The following is a 17,897-nucleotide window of genomic DNA, read 5'->3' as shown; positions in this document are numbered from 1 at the left end:
TTTCGGTCTTGCAAAAGATAAGTTTAACATGTCCTTTTTCCACATGATCACGAATAAAATGGTGACGAATATCAATATGCTTGGTTTTAGAGTGTTGAATAGGATTTTTGGAAATATTTATTGCACTCGTATTATCACACATTAAAGGAATGGAGTCAAAAATAATACCAAAATCCAAGAGTTGTTGTTTTACCCAAAGGAGTTGAGAACAACAATGTGCCGCACTAACGTACTCACTTTCGGCCGTAGAAAGAGCTACCGTGTTTTGTTTCTTTGAGGCCCAAGAAATCAAGCAAGGACCCAAGAACGTTGCAATTCCGGAGGTACTCTTTCTATCTACCGTGCACCCCGCATAGTCCGCATCCGAAAAGCCTATAAGATCAAAAGGACAATATAAGGGGTACCATAGGTAAAGATTTTGTGTTCCAATCAAATACCGAAGAATTCGTTTAACGGCTTTGAAATGTGATTCTTTCGGATTTGCTTGGAATCTAGCACATAAGCATACACTAAAGAGAATGTCGGGACGACTTGCGGTCAAGTAGAGAAGTGAGCCTATCATACCTCTATACACCTTATCACTAACATTCTTACCGAGTTCATCTTTGTCCAATTTGGACCCGGCTACCATAGGTGTATCATGAGGCTTACCATTAGTCATCCCAAATTTCTTAAGCATTTCTTTGATGTACTTTTGTTGATGAATCATGATTCCATCCTTTGATTGCTTAATTTGGAGCCCAAGGAAAAATCCTAGCTCACCCATCATGCTCATTTCAAACTCCGATTTCATTAGTTCCGAAAAATATGAGTAAAGGAGTTCATTTGTTGCACCAAATATAATGTCATCAACATATACTTGTACAACCAACAGTTCACTGGACTGTTGCTTCAAGAACAATGTTTTGTCAACGGAGCCTCTTTTAAAACCATTTTCAATAAGAAATTTAGACAATCTATCATACCAACATCTTGGTGCTTGTTTTAAACCATAAAGAGCTTTGTCTAATTTGAAAACATGGTTAGGCAAATCATTGTTCTCAAAACCCGGTGGTTGCTCTACAAAGACATCTTCTTCCAAATATCCATTTAAGAAAGCGGTTTTAACATCCATTTGGAAGAGTTTAATGCCTTTGTGAGCCGCAAAAGCTATAAGCAATCGTATGGCCTCAAGTCTAGCTACCGGTGCATAGGTTTCATCGTAATCAATACCCTCTTGTTGGTTATAACCTTGCACCACTAGTCTAGCCTTGTTCCTTACAATTTCTCCCGAGTCATCAAGCTTGTTGCGAAAGACCCACCTAGTACCAATGACGGTACGATTAGGCGGTCTAGGGACTAAGTGCCATACCTCATTTCTTTTGAATTGATTGAGCTCATCTTGCATGGCAAGCACCCAGTCTGCATCAGTCAAGGCGACTGTTACATTTGAAGGCTCAATTTGAGATAGGAAGGCATTATGAGCACAATACTCATTGAGGTGAGCGGATTTGTTGATGGATGATCTTGTTCGAATTCCCGAGTTGAGATCACTTGTGAGATTGGTGAGTGGATGAGAGCTTTGATGTTTCCACCTTTTTGGAACAATGGTTTCTTGTTCCCCCTCAGCTGCATCAGTCACAGTGACTGTTTCCATTGGCCTGGAAGGTTCTTCATCCTCTTTGTTTTGATTTTCTTGATTACGGAGGTAGAAGCAACGATCGTTGGGTCTCATTGCGTCCAGAGAGGAATCAGAAGTACTCCGTGTTCCCCCGAGTTCTTTGCTCTCCTTTGAAGGTGACAGTCTCGTGTCTGTTGCAATTGATCTTTGGGAGCTTCTTCATCCGTGAACACGAAGTCTTTTCGAACAAGACCAATCTCAAACTCATCGTCATCGTCCTCATCATCATTATCCATGTTTTGTACCTGTCCAAGCACACTAGATTCATCAAAAATGACATGGATGCTTTCTTCAATTAACAAGGTTCGTTTATTGTAAACTTTATAGGCCTTGCTATGATCGGAGTACCCAATAAATACTCCTTCATCACTACGTGGATCGAACTTGCCCAAATTGTTTTTACCATTGTTGTGAACAAAACATTTGCTTCCAAAACATCTAAAATATGAAATGTTGGGTTTTCTTCCACGCAATGATTCATAAGGGGTTTTATTTAAAGTACTCCTTATCATGACACGATTATAAATGTAGCAAGCGGTATTTACCGCTTCGGCCCAAAAGTTCTTAGGCAACTTACTAGTTAATAACATTGTTCTAGCCATTCCTTCAAGGGTTCTATTCATCCTTTCAACCACACCATTTTGTTGTGGGGTTCTAGGAGCTGAGAAGTTATGGTCTACACCATTGTCATCACAATAAGCACCAAATGATGAGTTTTCGAATTCGGTTCCATGATCGGTTCTCATTGAAACAAGTTTTAAACCAAGTTTATTTTGAATCTTCTTTAACCAAATTAGAAACTCATCAAATGTCTCATCCTTAGAGCTTAGGAAGAGTGCCCAAACAAACCTAGAGTAATCATCAACAATGACACACACATAACGACTACCACCTCTACTTCTAGTTCTCATTGGTCCACACAAGTCGATATGTAAAAGTTGCAAAGGTTGAGATGTACTCATAATTCTTTTGGATTTGAAGGAACTTTTAACATGTTTGCTTCTAGCACATTCATCACATACTTTATCAATTTCAAATTTTATATTAGGAATGCCTTCAACCAAATCAAGTCTTTTAAGGGTATTAAGAGTTTTTGTACTAACATGACCAAACCTTTTATGCCATAACCAAGGATCATTGTTCATTACACTCATGCAAGACATGGTGTGACCGGATAGAGAGTTCAAATTAGTTAAGTAAACGTCTTTGACACGTCTTCCTTCGAGTATTAGTTCATTAGTAGTGGCATCAAAAATTCGACACATATTAGCATGAAATTCAACAACATTACCCTTATCACAAAGTTGAGATATACTAAGGAGATTATGTTTCAAACCTTTGACAAGCCGCACATTGTCGACACAAAGTAAGGATGACTTACCAACTTTTCCAATACCAATTACTTCACCTTTCTTGTTGTCACCAAACCTTACCGTGCCACCATCATACGCTTTAAGTGAGAGGAATTGGCTTCTATCACCCGTCATGTGACGAGAGCATCCACTATCCAAGTACCAATTGCGGCCGCCTCTCACCAAGCCCTACACAAGATTAGTTTTTGAGTTTAGGAACCCAAATGAATTTGGGTCCCCTTTTGTGATCAACATAACTTGTGGTGTCTTTCTTAATGTTCATTTCATTTAATGCTTTGGTGTTCTTGTCAATGTCGTCAAAACGTTTTGTGCAACCATTAAAAACATGACCATTGTCACCACAATAATTGCAAATGATGTATTCGGGAAGACCTACATACTTCCTTCCTCTAAAATCGTTTTTAGGCTTCTGGATGCAACAGTCAGTCTGACTGTTCCATTTGAACCCCAAACCAGCAGTTTTATCGCATTTCTCGGTTTGATTCGTGAGGAAGTTTAACACGGTTTGACTTCCTTCCCATTTTTCAGTGATGTTCTTAGCATTAACAAGCTCATTGGTCAAGTCATGGACACGTGAAAGAAGATGCAAATTCTTTTCTTTTTCTCTTTTGAGTTCATCATTGTTGACACTTTCAATGGACAATCTTTTCTCAACAATGAAGTCATGGGTGTGATTGTTGAGTTTAGACACGAGATAAATGATTCTTTCTTTGGACTCTTCATATTTAGATGTCATCTCGTCAAGTCTCTTGCTTAGATCAACGATTTCGTCGGATCTATGGTGAGGTAAAGACCTAGAAGTGCTACATTCGGGCATACCTTTTTGAAAGAAGGTAAGCCTATCATGGAGATCTTCTATTTCATTCTTGAGACAAACAACCTCACTTTTAAGACACTCATTTTCATTTTCCAACCATTCACTTTTTCTTTTGAATTTGTCCAACTCGTGGTCAGAAGCAACAGTCTTGGAGACTGTTTCTCTTAAGTCAACAACTTCAGCTACAAGGTCATAGATCTCATTTTCAAGACCATCTTTGTCCTTCAAAACGTCATCACGTTCTTTGGTTAGTTGGGAAACTTGCATCACCAAAGTTGTGTTGACATTCTCAAGGTCAGAGACGTCCGTGGGGGTCAACCTAAGACGCTCTAGTTCTTTAGTCAAATGTTTGTTTAACTTGTTGACTCTTTTAACTTCATTATATGCTTCAGAAGTGACAGTGACGCAGTCTGTTGCTTTTAGTTCATTTTTCAGATTAAAGTTCTCTTGAGCAATTTCCTCAATTTCATTTTGCATTATGTCAAGCTTATTAGTTTGAGACCGACACTTATCAAGAAGTTGATCAAGAAGCTTACATACTTTCTCTTTGGAGTAAGTTCTAGCCTTGGCCTTTAGATGATTTACCTCGTTGTCGGAATCGGAGTCGGAATCGTCGGGGTTAGCCATGAGGCATCTTAAGTGTTCAAGTTTTGAGGTTTTTGAGACTTTTTCTTTACCATGATTTGCAAGACACATTTTAGCCTCAAGTTCCTCCTCGATGAGTTCCTCATCTTCCTCGGAGTCGGACATTCCCCATATAGCACTCATGACTCTATGTTTATAGTCTTTTTTAACCTTTTCTCTTCTTTCCTTAGATTTGATTTCCTCCCACTTGGGACATTCTTTAATTTGATGAGTTTTATCACCACATTTAAAGCATCCCACGGTGGAAGTAGGTCGTCTCTTAGGAAAGCGTTTTTTCGAGTAATTATTAGTGAACTTTTTGTTACCTTGTCCATTTATCAACCCGGCTAAGTTTCTTGTGAACATAGCAAACTCGTCTTCCTCCTCATCTTCTTCATCACTTGGAGAAGATGTGAGGGCGAGACTCTTTCCCTTTGATGACTCACTAGAATGCTTATCGAGGTTGAACTCGTGAGCCATTAGTGATCCCATTAGTTCATGAAGAGATAGGGTTGACAAGTCTTTAGCTTCCTCTATGGCGGTGACTTTAGGTTGCCATTTAGGGGTTAGACTACGAAGGATTTTTCGAATGATGTCCTCGGACTCGAAATTCCTTCCTAGACTTTGAAGCTCATTAATAATACAAGAAAAACGAGAAGAAAAATTATTTAAAGACTCGTCCTTTGACATTCTAAACATTTCATATTGTTGCATGAGAAGATCAATACGGTGTTTTCTTACTTGGGACGTCCCTTCATAAGCAAGTACAAGGGAATCCCAAATAGATTTTGCCGTAGGACACCCGGAGATTCGACTAACTTCCCCCTCACCAACACAACGTTGAAGAATCGACATTGCTTTGGAATTCTTTTCGGCAAGCTTGAAGTCGTTCTCATTGTAATTTCTTTCCTCTTTAGTCTTGGTGAAACCGTTAAGAATATCGGTTTCCTCAATGGCAAGAGGTCCATTTTGGATGATGTTCCAACATTGATAATCGATACTTTTGATGTAATGTTCCATTTTGAGTTTCCACCATCCAAAATTCGAACCGGTAAAGACCGGGATCTTGGAGTGTTTCTCGGAATCCATTACCCACGAATCAAACTCTAAGGGGATTAGCCTCTATCAAGAGCACGAGGCTCTGATACCAATTGTTGAGTTTATGGATTCAAGTACCTAAGAGGGGGAGGGGGTGAATTAGGTACTCTTTTAAAAATTTTAACTTCAACTTTATTGGATTAAAGTAAGTTAAGTGAACAAAAGAGATTTGAGGATACTTTGAATAATATTGAAAGATTGAACAAGTATCACAATGAATGTTTGTTGAAGTATGAAAGCAACAATCGTTCTGACTGTATCTATTTGTCTCAGTTTGTGGAGTATTCTGCGGACCAAATACGACAAAGAGTATGGTGAACTATTACTTCTAAGTTTAAGCGAAACAAAACAAACAAAGTTACAATGAATGTTTCTTTGAAGTATGAAAGCAACAATCGTTATTTGTATCTATTTGTCTCATTTGTGGAGTATTACTGAGACCAAATACGACAAGTAGTATGGTGAATGTTACTTCTAAGTTTAAGCTAAACAAAACAAACAAACAAAGTAAGAAAGCAGCGGAATTAAAGAGATAAACAATGAACACGAGTTTTTGAATTGGTTCGGCAAATACTAAAGTGCCTACGTCCAATCTACCTTTTTATTACTTTCCTTTAGTGATCTACTCCGACAACTAAAAGACCCTTGTAATAAAAGACGCCAACCTACTCCGGTTGCAAAGCTAGTACAAGAACTACTCCGTTCTATGACAAGCTAACTCGCAATCTACTCCGATTGCCAACTCACAACCTACTCCGGTTGTCAAGAGTAAAAGACTACTCCGTCCTAAACTCTTCTAACACACTTAAAATGTAAAGGATCAAGTTTCCACTAACACATTCTTAACAAAGAATAGAGGTGGACAACTTTTACAAGATCAACACTTTTAAGCACGAGAGTTTAGTATATAAAAGCAACAATGAGAGCCACATCGTAGAAACTGAAAGACACTTGAAGACTTTTGAACGGTTTTGCAAAGACACGGTTTTAAACTCTTAAAACAATTTGCAAGGTTTGGAAAAATTAAATCAGAAAAGTCTTGGGGATTTATGAAGATAGGACACGGTATTTATAGAGGAGGTAGTGAAGGGGGTTGCTAGGGTTTTGAGGGGTCAAAGGTTTTGCATGTGAGGAGCAATGGTAGCCATTCAAAAGCTTGCACCAAAATGGAGTCTTTTGCATAGGTAAGAATAGAGAAAGAAGGATAGAAGAATACCCTTAAATGCTCATGTAAAATCAGAAGACAAAGAATGAAAAACAAGTCACAAGAGACAAGTTATCACCAAAATGGCAAAAAGCAACTTTTGTTTTCTTAAAAACCAAGGGATTGAATTTGCACAAAGAGGAAACATTTTGAATAATTCAAACCACTCTTCATTGGATACTACCTCCTTAATAAAATCAGATTTTTATCTTTGAAAATAAGAGTCACGAGAAAGCATTTGAAAGATAAAAAGATCTTCAAGTTCTTACGAGTCATGGCAAAGTCCACTCATTTGTTTGTTTGCTTGTTAAAAACAACGATCATCCTGGACTGTTTCTATTACTCTACTATACTTAACTTTCTCACTTGTACATTAGATGACACTTGACTAATTACAAAGGGATGATTAACAACTTCAATACTTCTTAATCCAAGCTTGATTACGTCATTAGTCCTGAAAAGGTAAACTAAGATAGCACAAATCAAATGGGCATGTTATCATCAACATAAGGAACCCAACAATTATTATACAACCGGCTCATTTATAGTATATGTAACTGAAATTCAATCCAATATTTGTTAAACAAAACAGAATGTGTCTCCAAATCTCAGTGTAACCAAATTGTACGCACTATGAAGAATACAAGCTATTATGAAAAGAATACGAGCTTAAACCTAATTGTAATGTAATTTCAAAAATACGAGATATTATGAAAAGAATATGAGCTTAAACTTTCAAGAATACAAGGAGATGTAATTTCTAATTGTCTTTCCAAAACCATTGATTCTGAGTTAATTATTTCATTTTTCATTGAAGTTTCATGCTCCTTTAATTTGATGTTCATGTTCCATTGATGATGATACATTTGATGTTTTATCCACCAATGAAGCTTCGTCCACTGTTGATGGTAAATTGATTAAATTCTTATTGATTCTAATTGAAGGAGATGTATAATAGTTGATGGAATAATTTAAGAGGAGAAGGTGATTAATTAACTGCATAATGAAGGAAGATGGAGAGCAGTTAGAAATATATAGAATCAGTTAGAAAGAGAGAAGGGATATGAATTGAATTAGTTAGTTTTGTTTTAGGTTTTAACAAAAGTAATTGAGAAAGACTAAAATAACCTTGGATGTATAATAATATTGTACATATGAATGTATAGCCTATGAATTTATTATTGGATGACAAGTATGCTTAACTGAGTGTGTAGCATTAAATTGTCAATTAAAGTCATTTTTAAAATAGAATGGTAATTGGTAAGGTAAGTAAATTTGCAATTCATAGACTATAAAACCAGTTGTATATGTTGTACGGTGTAAAATATAAGCTTTGTGATAAAGTATCCGAGCTTTGTGTTAAAGAATATGAGTTTTATTAGAAATTATTGAACTCATCCATTTACACATTAAAAACATGAATTTTTAATTAGCTCAGAAAGAATAGATATAAGCTCGAATTCTTATACATTGGTTGTACAATACTCATGGTACAACTGGATGTATAATCCTATTTGTGGTAAATTTGTGATTGGAAAGATTTACCTTGTTATCTCTCCCATTAGTAGTTGCAAATGGACGAGCTCTTACTTAGCATCCTAAGAAAATACAACTCATCATCACTTAATTACTCACGTTGTACCTTCAGTACCTTGTCATTACCAGATCATTTTACCAAAAAACTAATCCAAGAAACACGCGCAATCTAAAAGTTAAAAAATTGTTCCCATAAAAAAGAAATCTAAATGATCCTAATCTTTTAACACAAATTCTCATTGAAGACATGACATATCCGTCACAAGCTGAAGACGGATACCATTTTACCTCACAATGTACCCACTTTTTCTCTCTCTGCAACACTATTCATGTGGTCCCCTTTCTCCACTAACCCATTTTGTTACCATTTTATCTCACAAAATATCCGTCACAAATGGTAACCCGTCACAAGGGAGACCAATTGATCTTTTAAAAGCCCATCCTTTTAAAAATCTCAAAAAAGTATTTTAAAGCATGTCTTTTAGATCGAGCTACTAATTTTACCAACACAAAATCTCATTGAAGACGGCACGTGGAGTGACGAATATCATTTCCTCTCACAAATGACCCAAATAGAGGAGAGAGGGAAGCACATGGGGGTGCCCCACCTTGTCCCCCCTATCCATTTTGTGAGTGGCATTACCCGTCACTTGCTCCGACCCGTCTTCAGCAAGACTAACTATTTTACCAAATACTTCCTACATTCAACTCCACTCTACTTATTTGTGTTTTGCACAAATATTAAGAAGGGTGGGGTTGGGTGGAATATATTGTAATAAATAATGAGGTATGGTGTAAATAAGTGGGGTATGAGTGGAAAAGGGTGGAGTTTAATGTAAAAGTAGTGGGGTATACTAAATAATATTACACAAAAACATAGAAAAGAGTAAAAGATAGTCTTTCAGTAAGTTAATATACTTATTTTAATAGCAAAAATTATAAAGTAAGATGGTCTTACACCATGAAACGATATTTTCAGTACAAAAAAATTATTTACTACTAATATATGAGTTGTCTTTTACACAATGATATCGTTTCATTGAGAGACCACTTTTATCGAACACATTTATGTGTTTTTTGTACCTTTTTTTATTATTAATTCTGACTTAAAATTTCTCTTCTATTATTTAGTACTTGCTTTCACAACAATATTATCTATTTTATTAATATTGTGATCATTTTTAGAAGTAACTCATTTTATAGCTTACATACCAATTTTATTATTTTTGGGCATTTTTCCATCAATTTATAATTAGGTTTAATTTATTAAAAGACCGTCTCTCAAAGACCTACCGGTTTAATTAACTATATAATCTCCTTGAAAGTCTTTTCTTTTGACCACCATAACCAAATCACCATCATCATTTCCACCATTTTCGTCCCTTCTTCCTCCATCTTTCCTCCCCCTTCCTCTTCATCATCTTCGTCGAAACCCATATAAAATACATTCTTCACAAACACTCTAAATCAAATTTAATAATTCTTTCAACAATCAAATCAAATCAAACCCAAAAAATAAATTAAAAAATAATGGGTGTGTGTTTCTCTACAAACAAAGTGTCAGGATCAAACAGCAACAACAATACAACGACCACCTCAACCGCCGCAAAAACCAAGAAAAACCGTCGAAAACCACCCACTACGCAATTAACAACATCTGGAGTTCCGTCAAGAACATCTGGTGTACCAACAACAACAATTACCCATTATCATAATGATAAACATCGTAAAACTAGTAGTAATAATAATAAAAATAATTCAAATATTATTAAACTTAGAGAGAAAAAAAGTTCAAGACGACAATCTTCGATTCCTTGTGGTAAAAGGACGGATTTTGGGTATGATAAAGATTTCGATACAAGATATATAATTGGGAAATTATTGGGTCATGGTCAATTTGGTTATACTTATGTTGCTACTAATAAATCTAATGGTGATCGTGTTGCTGTTAAGAAAATTGATAAGAGTAAGGTAATATTTTTTTGTTAATTTCTTCTATTTAATTGGATTTGATATTTGTGTTGTTTAGTGTTGTGATTTTATTGGCTGATTGATTGTGTTTTTATGTCAATTCTTTGTTAATTAAGTAGGATTTTTACTCTAATTAGTAGGTAAGTTAGTTAGTATGTTCTAAGACCGTCTTAAGCTTACAACATAATATCGAATTTTATTGGGTGATTGATGGTGTTATCATGTTTATGTCAATTGTTTTTGGTAAAACAAATAATTGAGACGGAGGGAGAGTACTTGGTAAATAGTGTACCCCTTTTTTTTCAGTCATTTGTTACTTTTCTTTTTACTTTTAAGGTAAAACAAATGATTGGACAGAGGGAGTACTTGGTAACTAGTGTGATAATGTACTCGTTCTATTCCGATCATTTGTTTACTTTTTACAATTGGTCTTCCTTGTGACGGGTTACCATTTGTGGCGGATATTTTGTGAGATAAAATGGTAACAAAATGGGTTAGTGGAGAAAGGGGACTACATGAATAGTGTTGCAGAGAGAGAAAAAGTGAATACTTTGTGAGGTAAAATGGTATCCGTTACTCAAGAGTGACGGATATGTGCCGTCACAAACAAGAATTTGTGTACTTTTTAAGGCAGTCAAATAATTGGAATGAGGCAGTAGTATTTATTGAGTGATACATGGAGATTTAGGATTGTTGAATTTTGTTGTCCAGGGTTGAAGGATCAACCTAGGGAATTTGAGAATTTCGAATTTCTTAGTTAAAATTTTCGAAATTTTTGGAGGTTTACTTAATGGCATTACCCGTTCGCCCTCGCTGGAATTTTTCGCCCCCTTTAACGGAAAATCCTGGCTCCGCCACTGCCTTAAATCATGGTTTCGCCACTGGCTATAGTGACCAGAAAACTTCAGTGATTATAATGAAGAAAATCAGTTAGGCTTACTGACAAATGTAGAAATTGTAAGAGGAGAATAAGATGGGAGTTCTGATGTTTCATTCATGATCCTTTCGTTACCATGATGTTCCCGTTATATGGTGCACTAATGTTTCTCATGGTGTAATCTATTGACGTAGCTACTAATTCAGTTATATGTATCGGAGTTCCGAAATTAGCTTATTAGCAACGGTAATGTTTATAATGAATCTGTACTTCTGCTTGCAGATGATTCTTCCTATTGCGGTGGAGGATGTTAAACGAGAAGTGAAGATACTGAAAGCCCTTACTGGCCATGAGAATGTGGTCCAGTTCTATAACGCATTTGAGGATGACAATTATGTGTACATAGTTATGGAGTAAGCTCTCTAAACTTTAAACTGTTCCCCAAATCGAATAGAGCACATAACCCATACTAGTTGGTACCTGCGCGAGTGCAGTTGATCTGTTTTCAGCTCCCATTATCTTTGGTCCCCTGAATTTTGATGGTTTACGTATTCTTGTTCAGCATAAGCATACAATTTTGGTGTTATATTAACTTATTTTTCCTTTGACTAAATATCGGATAATTACTACTTGCTACCAGGTTGTGTGAAGGTGGAGAATTGCTTGATCGGATACTAGCTAAGTAAGAAATTATTCAGTTTATAATGCTCCCATTATCTTTGGTCCCCTGAATTTTGATGGTTTACGTATTCTTTGGTCCCCTGAATTGCTCCCATTATCTTTGGTCGACTAACATAATTTCCTGCATGTCAATCAGAAAGGACAGCCGATATACAGAGAAAGATGCAGCAGTGGTTGTACGTCAGATGCTAAAAGTTGCCGCTGAGTGTCATTTACATGGGCTGGTTCATCGTGATATGAAGCCTGAGGTAGATAACTAATTAAGACCTACGAAATCCAAAATTCCAGTTAAAAGAGCTTACAATGACTGACTATTTCCGTGTATTTCTTATTTGCAGAACTTTCTGTTCAAATCACCTAAAGAGGACTCACCTTTGAAGGCCACCGACTTTGGACTATCAGACTTCATAAAACCTTGTACGTACCCTAATAAATACTCAATCGTTGAATATGTAAACTTCTTTCTGTGCCATACTGCCATAGTTTTTAGATGATGATTAGCTGCTTCTTTAATCTATGACCAATATCGCGTACAACTTGAAGTTCAATTAATCTTATAATCATTTTCTTCTTGTGTGTATCAAGTGATTGACAAGAGGGCAATTTTGATGTGATGGGGTTTGAACCGAGATCATGAGTACAACAATTGTCACCCTTCAATGACTTAATCAACAAGCTTAGGTGATATCTGCTTGTCGTTAAATCATATAGTATGATTTTACGACTTATAATTATAGTAGTAGTGACAATTTGATTGCTTGATTCTTTCGTGCTTGTCCTTGGCATTTCTAGACAAGTCTTTATTCCAAAATTCAAATGCTGATAGGCAAAATGTGTATTCTTGCAGCGAGAAAATTCACTGATATAGTTGGTAGTGCCTACTACGTTGCTCCTGAGGTATTAAAACGAAAATCTGGACCAGAGTCAGATGTCTGGAGTATTGGCGTCATCACGTATATATTGCTTTGTGGAAGACGCCCATTTTGGGACAAAACTGAAGATGGTATATTCAAAGAGGTAAATGTTTCGCTCCTCTTTCCAAAGCCTTACAGTATATTTCTTCTGCTTTAATTTTATACTCTAAATTGACAAACTATCTACCTCTTTCCAAAGCCTTACAGTATATTTCTTCTGCTTTAATCTTTGGTCTTGCACTCAACAGAAAGAAAATGTTTACTGGTTTCAGGTCTTACGTAACAAGCCTGATTTTCGACGTAAGCCATGGCCTAGTATAAGCAACAGTGCCAAAGATTTTGTTAGGAAACTATTGGTGAAGGATCCTTTTGTTCGTCCTACCGCTGCTCAGGCACTATGTATGTCTCCGGTCTTCTCCCAATAACTTGGAACTACGTCTTATTTCCGTAAATGCTGATATAGTCATATACTGTATTTACATAATATATGATGTCTTTTTACTAGTTTAATATACTAATTGAGTTTCCCTTTCGTTTCTGTTGTTTGGAAATCACAGCACACCAATGGGTCAGAGAAGGTGGAAGCGCATTGGATATTCCCATTGACATATCGGTTTTGCATAACATGCGACAATTTGTGAAGTATAGCCGTATGAAACAATTTGCTTTAAGGGTATGAAAAATTTCTTCATCAAGCTTTAGACTAGGACTACGAATATGATGCGTTTTCCCTATATCTCTGTAGTTAACGCTTTGAATTTTATTGATCAGGCGTTAGCTAGTACACTTAATGATGATGAGCTTGCTAATCTACGAGATCAATTTGATGCAATTGACGTGGATAAAAGTGGGACCATAAGTCTTGAAGAAATGAGGCAAGCACTTGCTAAAGATCTTCCGTGGAAGCTAAAAGACTCTCGTGTTATGGAAATTGTTGAAGCGGTAATTAGTAATTACTCTTTTTTTTTTTCTTTTTTTTTCTAATGTTCATATGAGTCGGCAAGGTTACCAAATTCGATATGAATACGCCACATTCGTGATTTGATACGCGATTCATAGGGGTTGAGCGAATTCAATTAACCTGGGGAGACGATTCCATGATAAATCCATCACAAGAGTGGCCCATATTATGTGGTAGTCGTTTCACGATTTCAATTTTTTAGGATATGGGCGAGAGGTTTTAGTTAAATCGGGTCGTTCTCCAATTATATTAATAAAAGACCGTCTCTCAAGGGACTACTTATTTCATATATTTCTTTAACATATTTTTTGTATCGGGATCTTTATTCTATTGTGCTTGCCTTGCTGCAGATTGACAGTAACACTGATGGCTTTGTGGATTTCACCGAATTTGTGGCGGCGACTTTGCATGTTCATCAATTACATGAGCTTGACAATGAGAAGTGGCAGGAGCTGTCACAAAGAGCTTTTGAGAAGTTTGATGTCGACAAAGATGGATATATAACTCCCGATGAACTCCGAATGGTAAGTTTATAAGTTTTCAGGTACCATTGAATTCGTCTCTTATCTCAGACGTGCCAGAGTCTCCGTGCAAATGGAATTATCTGTTTGTTTCTTGCATTTAATTGTGTATTCTCGTTTAAATGAAAACAGCAAACAGGGTTGAAGGGATCGATGGAGCCACTTTTAGAGGAAGCCGACATTGATAAAGATGGAAGAATAAGTTTAGCCGAGTTCAGAAGGCTTCTGAGATCGGCTAGCATGAGTTCACGTATTGTAGCCAGTCCATCTTGTGCAAGAAACTCAAGGAGACACTGATTAAGTTTAGAATCGACAGAAGTATGCATTGTTCAGGCTTCGGACACTAGAGACTTAGTGTGCTGCAGCCTACGAGTTTCTGGACTGAATTACATTACATGGTCATGACTCATGAGGGCTTTGGTTTGGGGACATGATATGTTTGGGGCAAGAGACGAGCTCAATCGCGTTGATATCGCTGTTTTACACTTTCAGCCCCGGAATGGGCCTTCGGGCCGAATTCCGAGGGATGGTGTGTGCCTTTTTGGTGGGTTTTCTGGGTCTGTGTTTGCTTCTTCTGTACAGACTGTAACTCTGTAAGGGATTGGAATACCGTGGAGAAAATCTGTCCATAGTGATTGTTTGTGGGAGATGTAAATTGTAAAACGGTGAATGTGTTAGAAAAAAAGGTGATAAAAAAGAGTGAATGTTCATAGTTTGCGTGGTAAATGAAAGATTTCACTGTTTTTGTTCTTCTCCGTTGTACTATTTTCTGTTACTTTGATTTCTAACCACCATACCGACCTGTCATCTAATTACAATTTCCTCATATGCACATTCTCATTGTAGATAGGCAATTTTCGTCTACATTATAGACGGGACAAAATGGTCATTTTAACGACAAAATGTTATGGCTTATAAAATTGTTCTGGTGACACTATCGAAAAATGGTTATATTTTATTGTAAATGGAACACATTTATTTCGTCTTAACTCCGTCTTGAGTTTAAGACGAAAAGTGACTGTCCTATGGGAGAATTATTGTTCCTCATATTCTGGTTTGAAACAATGAAAAACCCACAGTTTATCAAGCCCATACTATACGGGGTCAAAAAAGCCTACTAGAAACTAGAAAGCCCGCTTCATCCGCAACTACTGCGGCCCAAACCCACAGCTATTGGGCTTATAAATCGTCTTTGTAATCCTTAGAGAATTTTTTTTACTAGTATAACTCTTTATTAAGGCTTTGGGGTATTTGGTAAACCGCGGTTTGAAAAACTTTCAGTATATTTGACTCACCAATTTACTAATTTATACGTTTAGTAAATGACATATTGAAACGGTAGATTGAACTTCAATCTACTGTTTTCCAATATGCTGTTTCACCCAACATATTCATTTTAGTAGATTGCAAATAATGATTCTGTCAAGCATTTACACACTAGTCAAACCCGTTAGTCTAATCTGTTATTTATAATCTGTTTGACCAATCTATTTCTGCTAATATTAATTTGCCGAGTAACAAACAGAGCTAAATGTTTGGTAAACATCATATTGAGTAGAATTATTGATTCTTGTCTACTTAGTAGATTGACCAAGCAATCTACTATTTTCATGTGTTTCGTAAACGACGTATTCTGATAGCATATTGGTTGGAACTACTATTTTTGAACATGAAGACTGAAGAGTATAACAGCATATCGTATTAGCATATTCAATTTATACATGAACACCCTTTTTAATCCGCTAATTATCAAACACCCTTTTTCTAATCTGCTAATTTAATTTGATAGTAAAATCTACTATTAAAATCTGCTAATCGTATTATGCTAACGTTATCCGTCACCATGAATCTGCTTCTAACATTTGTCAAACAGGCCTAATTATTCCTTTTTATAATGTTTGCAAATTAGTAGATTTCGGCTTAAATAGTAGATCGACCAATCAATCAATTATTTTTCCCGATTTTATGTGTTTGGTTAATGACTTATAATATGCTAATTACTAAATCTGTCAACCGTATTCTAATAACGTTATATGCTATAGTAAATTTGCTTCTGTCATTTGTCAAACATGGCCTAAATTTGTGACCAATTTAAGATTTTCGGTAATATTTTGCCTTCTGTTAAAAACCTCCTTCGATACATGTTATAAGATCGCCTTACTGAAAAATCACGCAGTGTCTAGACCAAAAGAATTGTTTTTTTTTTTTTTAGTATTTGTGGTGACAACTCATGTAGTTCTGCAATTTTATATGGAGTATAATCTAATTTGGCCTCTAATAATTTGATGAATGTATCTAAGCTAAGGTATTGAATACTGATCGACTAGGAGATACGTGAAAGAATAGTGTTTTTAAGGAGTAATTAAGTACTGAGTATTTGTCAATTTAAGGTCCTTTTCTAATGTACGTATTCTAACATTTGATCTCTATCTATTGGCCTAATGCCCACCTATGAACCAGTTCATGCTTGATGACTCACCTCATTTAGGATTGTGAATTTATCTATTCTCTGGTCTCGATTAATTGTTTACTTATTTTATTTTGGAGTGTTTCAGTCTATTATTTATCTCACTATTTTAGGAATGTTTTTGATAGAAAATTTGATTTTTCAACACTCAATTTAGTATACTTCATGGAGTATCTAAACATGAAATTTTAAAAATTAATCCTTGCGGTACTTTGTAGTTATCAAAAAAGTCTGTTTTAAAAAATTACTCCCTCTGTCATTTTTCTACCTATTTCATTTTTTTGTGTCTTAATCAATTGTTTACTTTTTATTTTGGTAATGCTTTTGAAGAACATTTTGATTATCGACACTCAATTTAGCTCACTTATTATTAAATAATTGGCCTTCTCTTTTTTTTTTTTAAAATTTTTGTACCAAAATCAATAATAAACAAATAACTAAATAGCACAATTAATTTGCAATTTTTCTATATATTTTATCACTTAATTATGATGTCGAGTTGTCGACCATGTGTAAGTTTGAAATAATACAGCGTGAAATGAAGCACATCTTAAACAGTACTCGTTGCTGCGTCACCAACAAGTCAAGTGGATTGACTTAAATAAAAAAACCAAACACATTCATGATTCATCCATACTTTACGTCTTTACCCAAACCAGTAAAGAGCTATCACCTTACTTCTAAATTGGTTTCAAGTGTTTGTCGGCATCTCAACATCTAACATGCCCTCCATCCTTTTAGGATTTTAGGCCAATCTCCTACATCCCCCTTAAATAATACGGTACTCTGTACTCTATTAATTATAAGGGTTCTTTGATTTAGAGTGTCAGACACTCAAAATTAATTGAATGGAGTGTAATATCGTGGAGGTATGGAATTAAGATCCTATATTTATTAACCAAAGTGGCTTGAGTGTAGTGGAGTGCGGGAGTGCCTCAAAGCGTTGCAATGACAACGAATTGAGAGGTCCCGGGTTCGACTCCTACTGGAGTCTTTTGATTTTGTCATCCTAAAGGATGTCTTACATAGACACGCGGTTTTTTGGGGGTATTGCGTATCTAGGGGATTCAACCCCTCGTCACCCAAAAAAAAAAAAAAAAAGATCCTATATTTATTTGTAGTTGTATGATTTAATCGGTGAATAATAACAATATATTAGAAAACCGCACAGGTATTCTTTATTTACAGATTAA

General features: G+C 35.9%; 1 protein-coding gene across 2 annotated transcripts; it reads left to right on the top strand.

Annotated features, from left to right (window-relative positions):
- The first annotated feature begins 9,525 nt into the window (after positions 1-9,525).
- On the top strand, positions 9,526-14,987 carry LOC141622376 (calcium-dependent protein kinase 18-like). 2 transcript variants are annotated; one of them, XM_074438415.1, is made up of 11 exons: positions 9,526-10,283; positions 11,443-11,573; positions 11,801-11,842; positions 11,978-12,089; positions 12,180-12,258; positions 12,689-12,858; positions 13,028-13,154; positions 13,313-13,428; positions 13,527-13,697; positions 14,067-14,240; positions 14,370-14,987. In XM_074438415.1, exons 1-11 carry the CDS (start codon positions 9,843-9,845, stop codon positions 14,532-14,534), a joined length of 1,728 nt encoding a protein of 575 aa, XP_074294516.1. In that variant the 5' UTR covers positions 9,526-9,842; the 3' UTR covers positions 14,535-14,987. The 2 variants fall into 2 exon arrangements, with proteins under 2 accessions (XP_074294516.1, XP_074294517.1); XM_074438416.1 differs by having other exon boundaries at positions 9,653-10,711; positions 10,918-11,573.
- Positions 14,988-17,897: the final 2,910 nt, after the last annotated feature.

This window comes from Silene latifolia, chromosome X (assembly GCF_048544455.1).
Source record: "Silene latifolia isolate original U9 population chromosome X, ASM4854445v1, whole genome shotgun sequence".
In the NCBI taxonomy this organism is placed as follows: domain Eukaryota; kingdom Viridiplantae; phylum Streptophyta; class Magnoliopsida; order Caryophyllales; family Caryophyllaceae; genus Silene; species Silene latifolia.
Note: the sequence above shows the minus strand (reverse complement) of the source record. Positions and strands in the feature narration are given on the sequence as shown.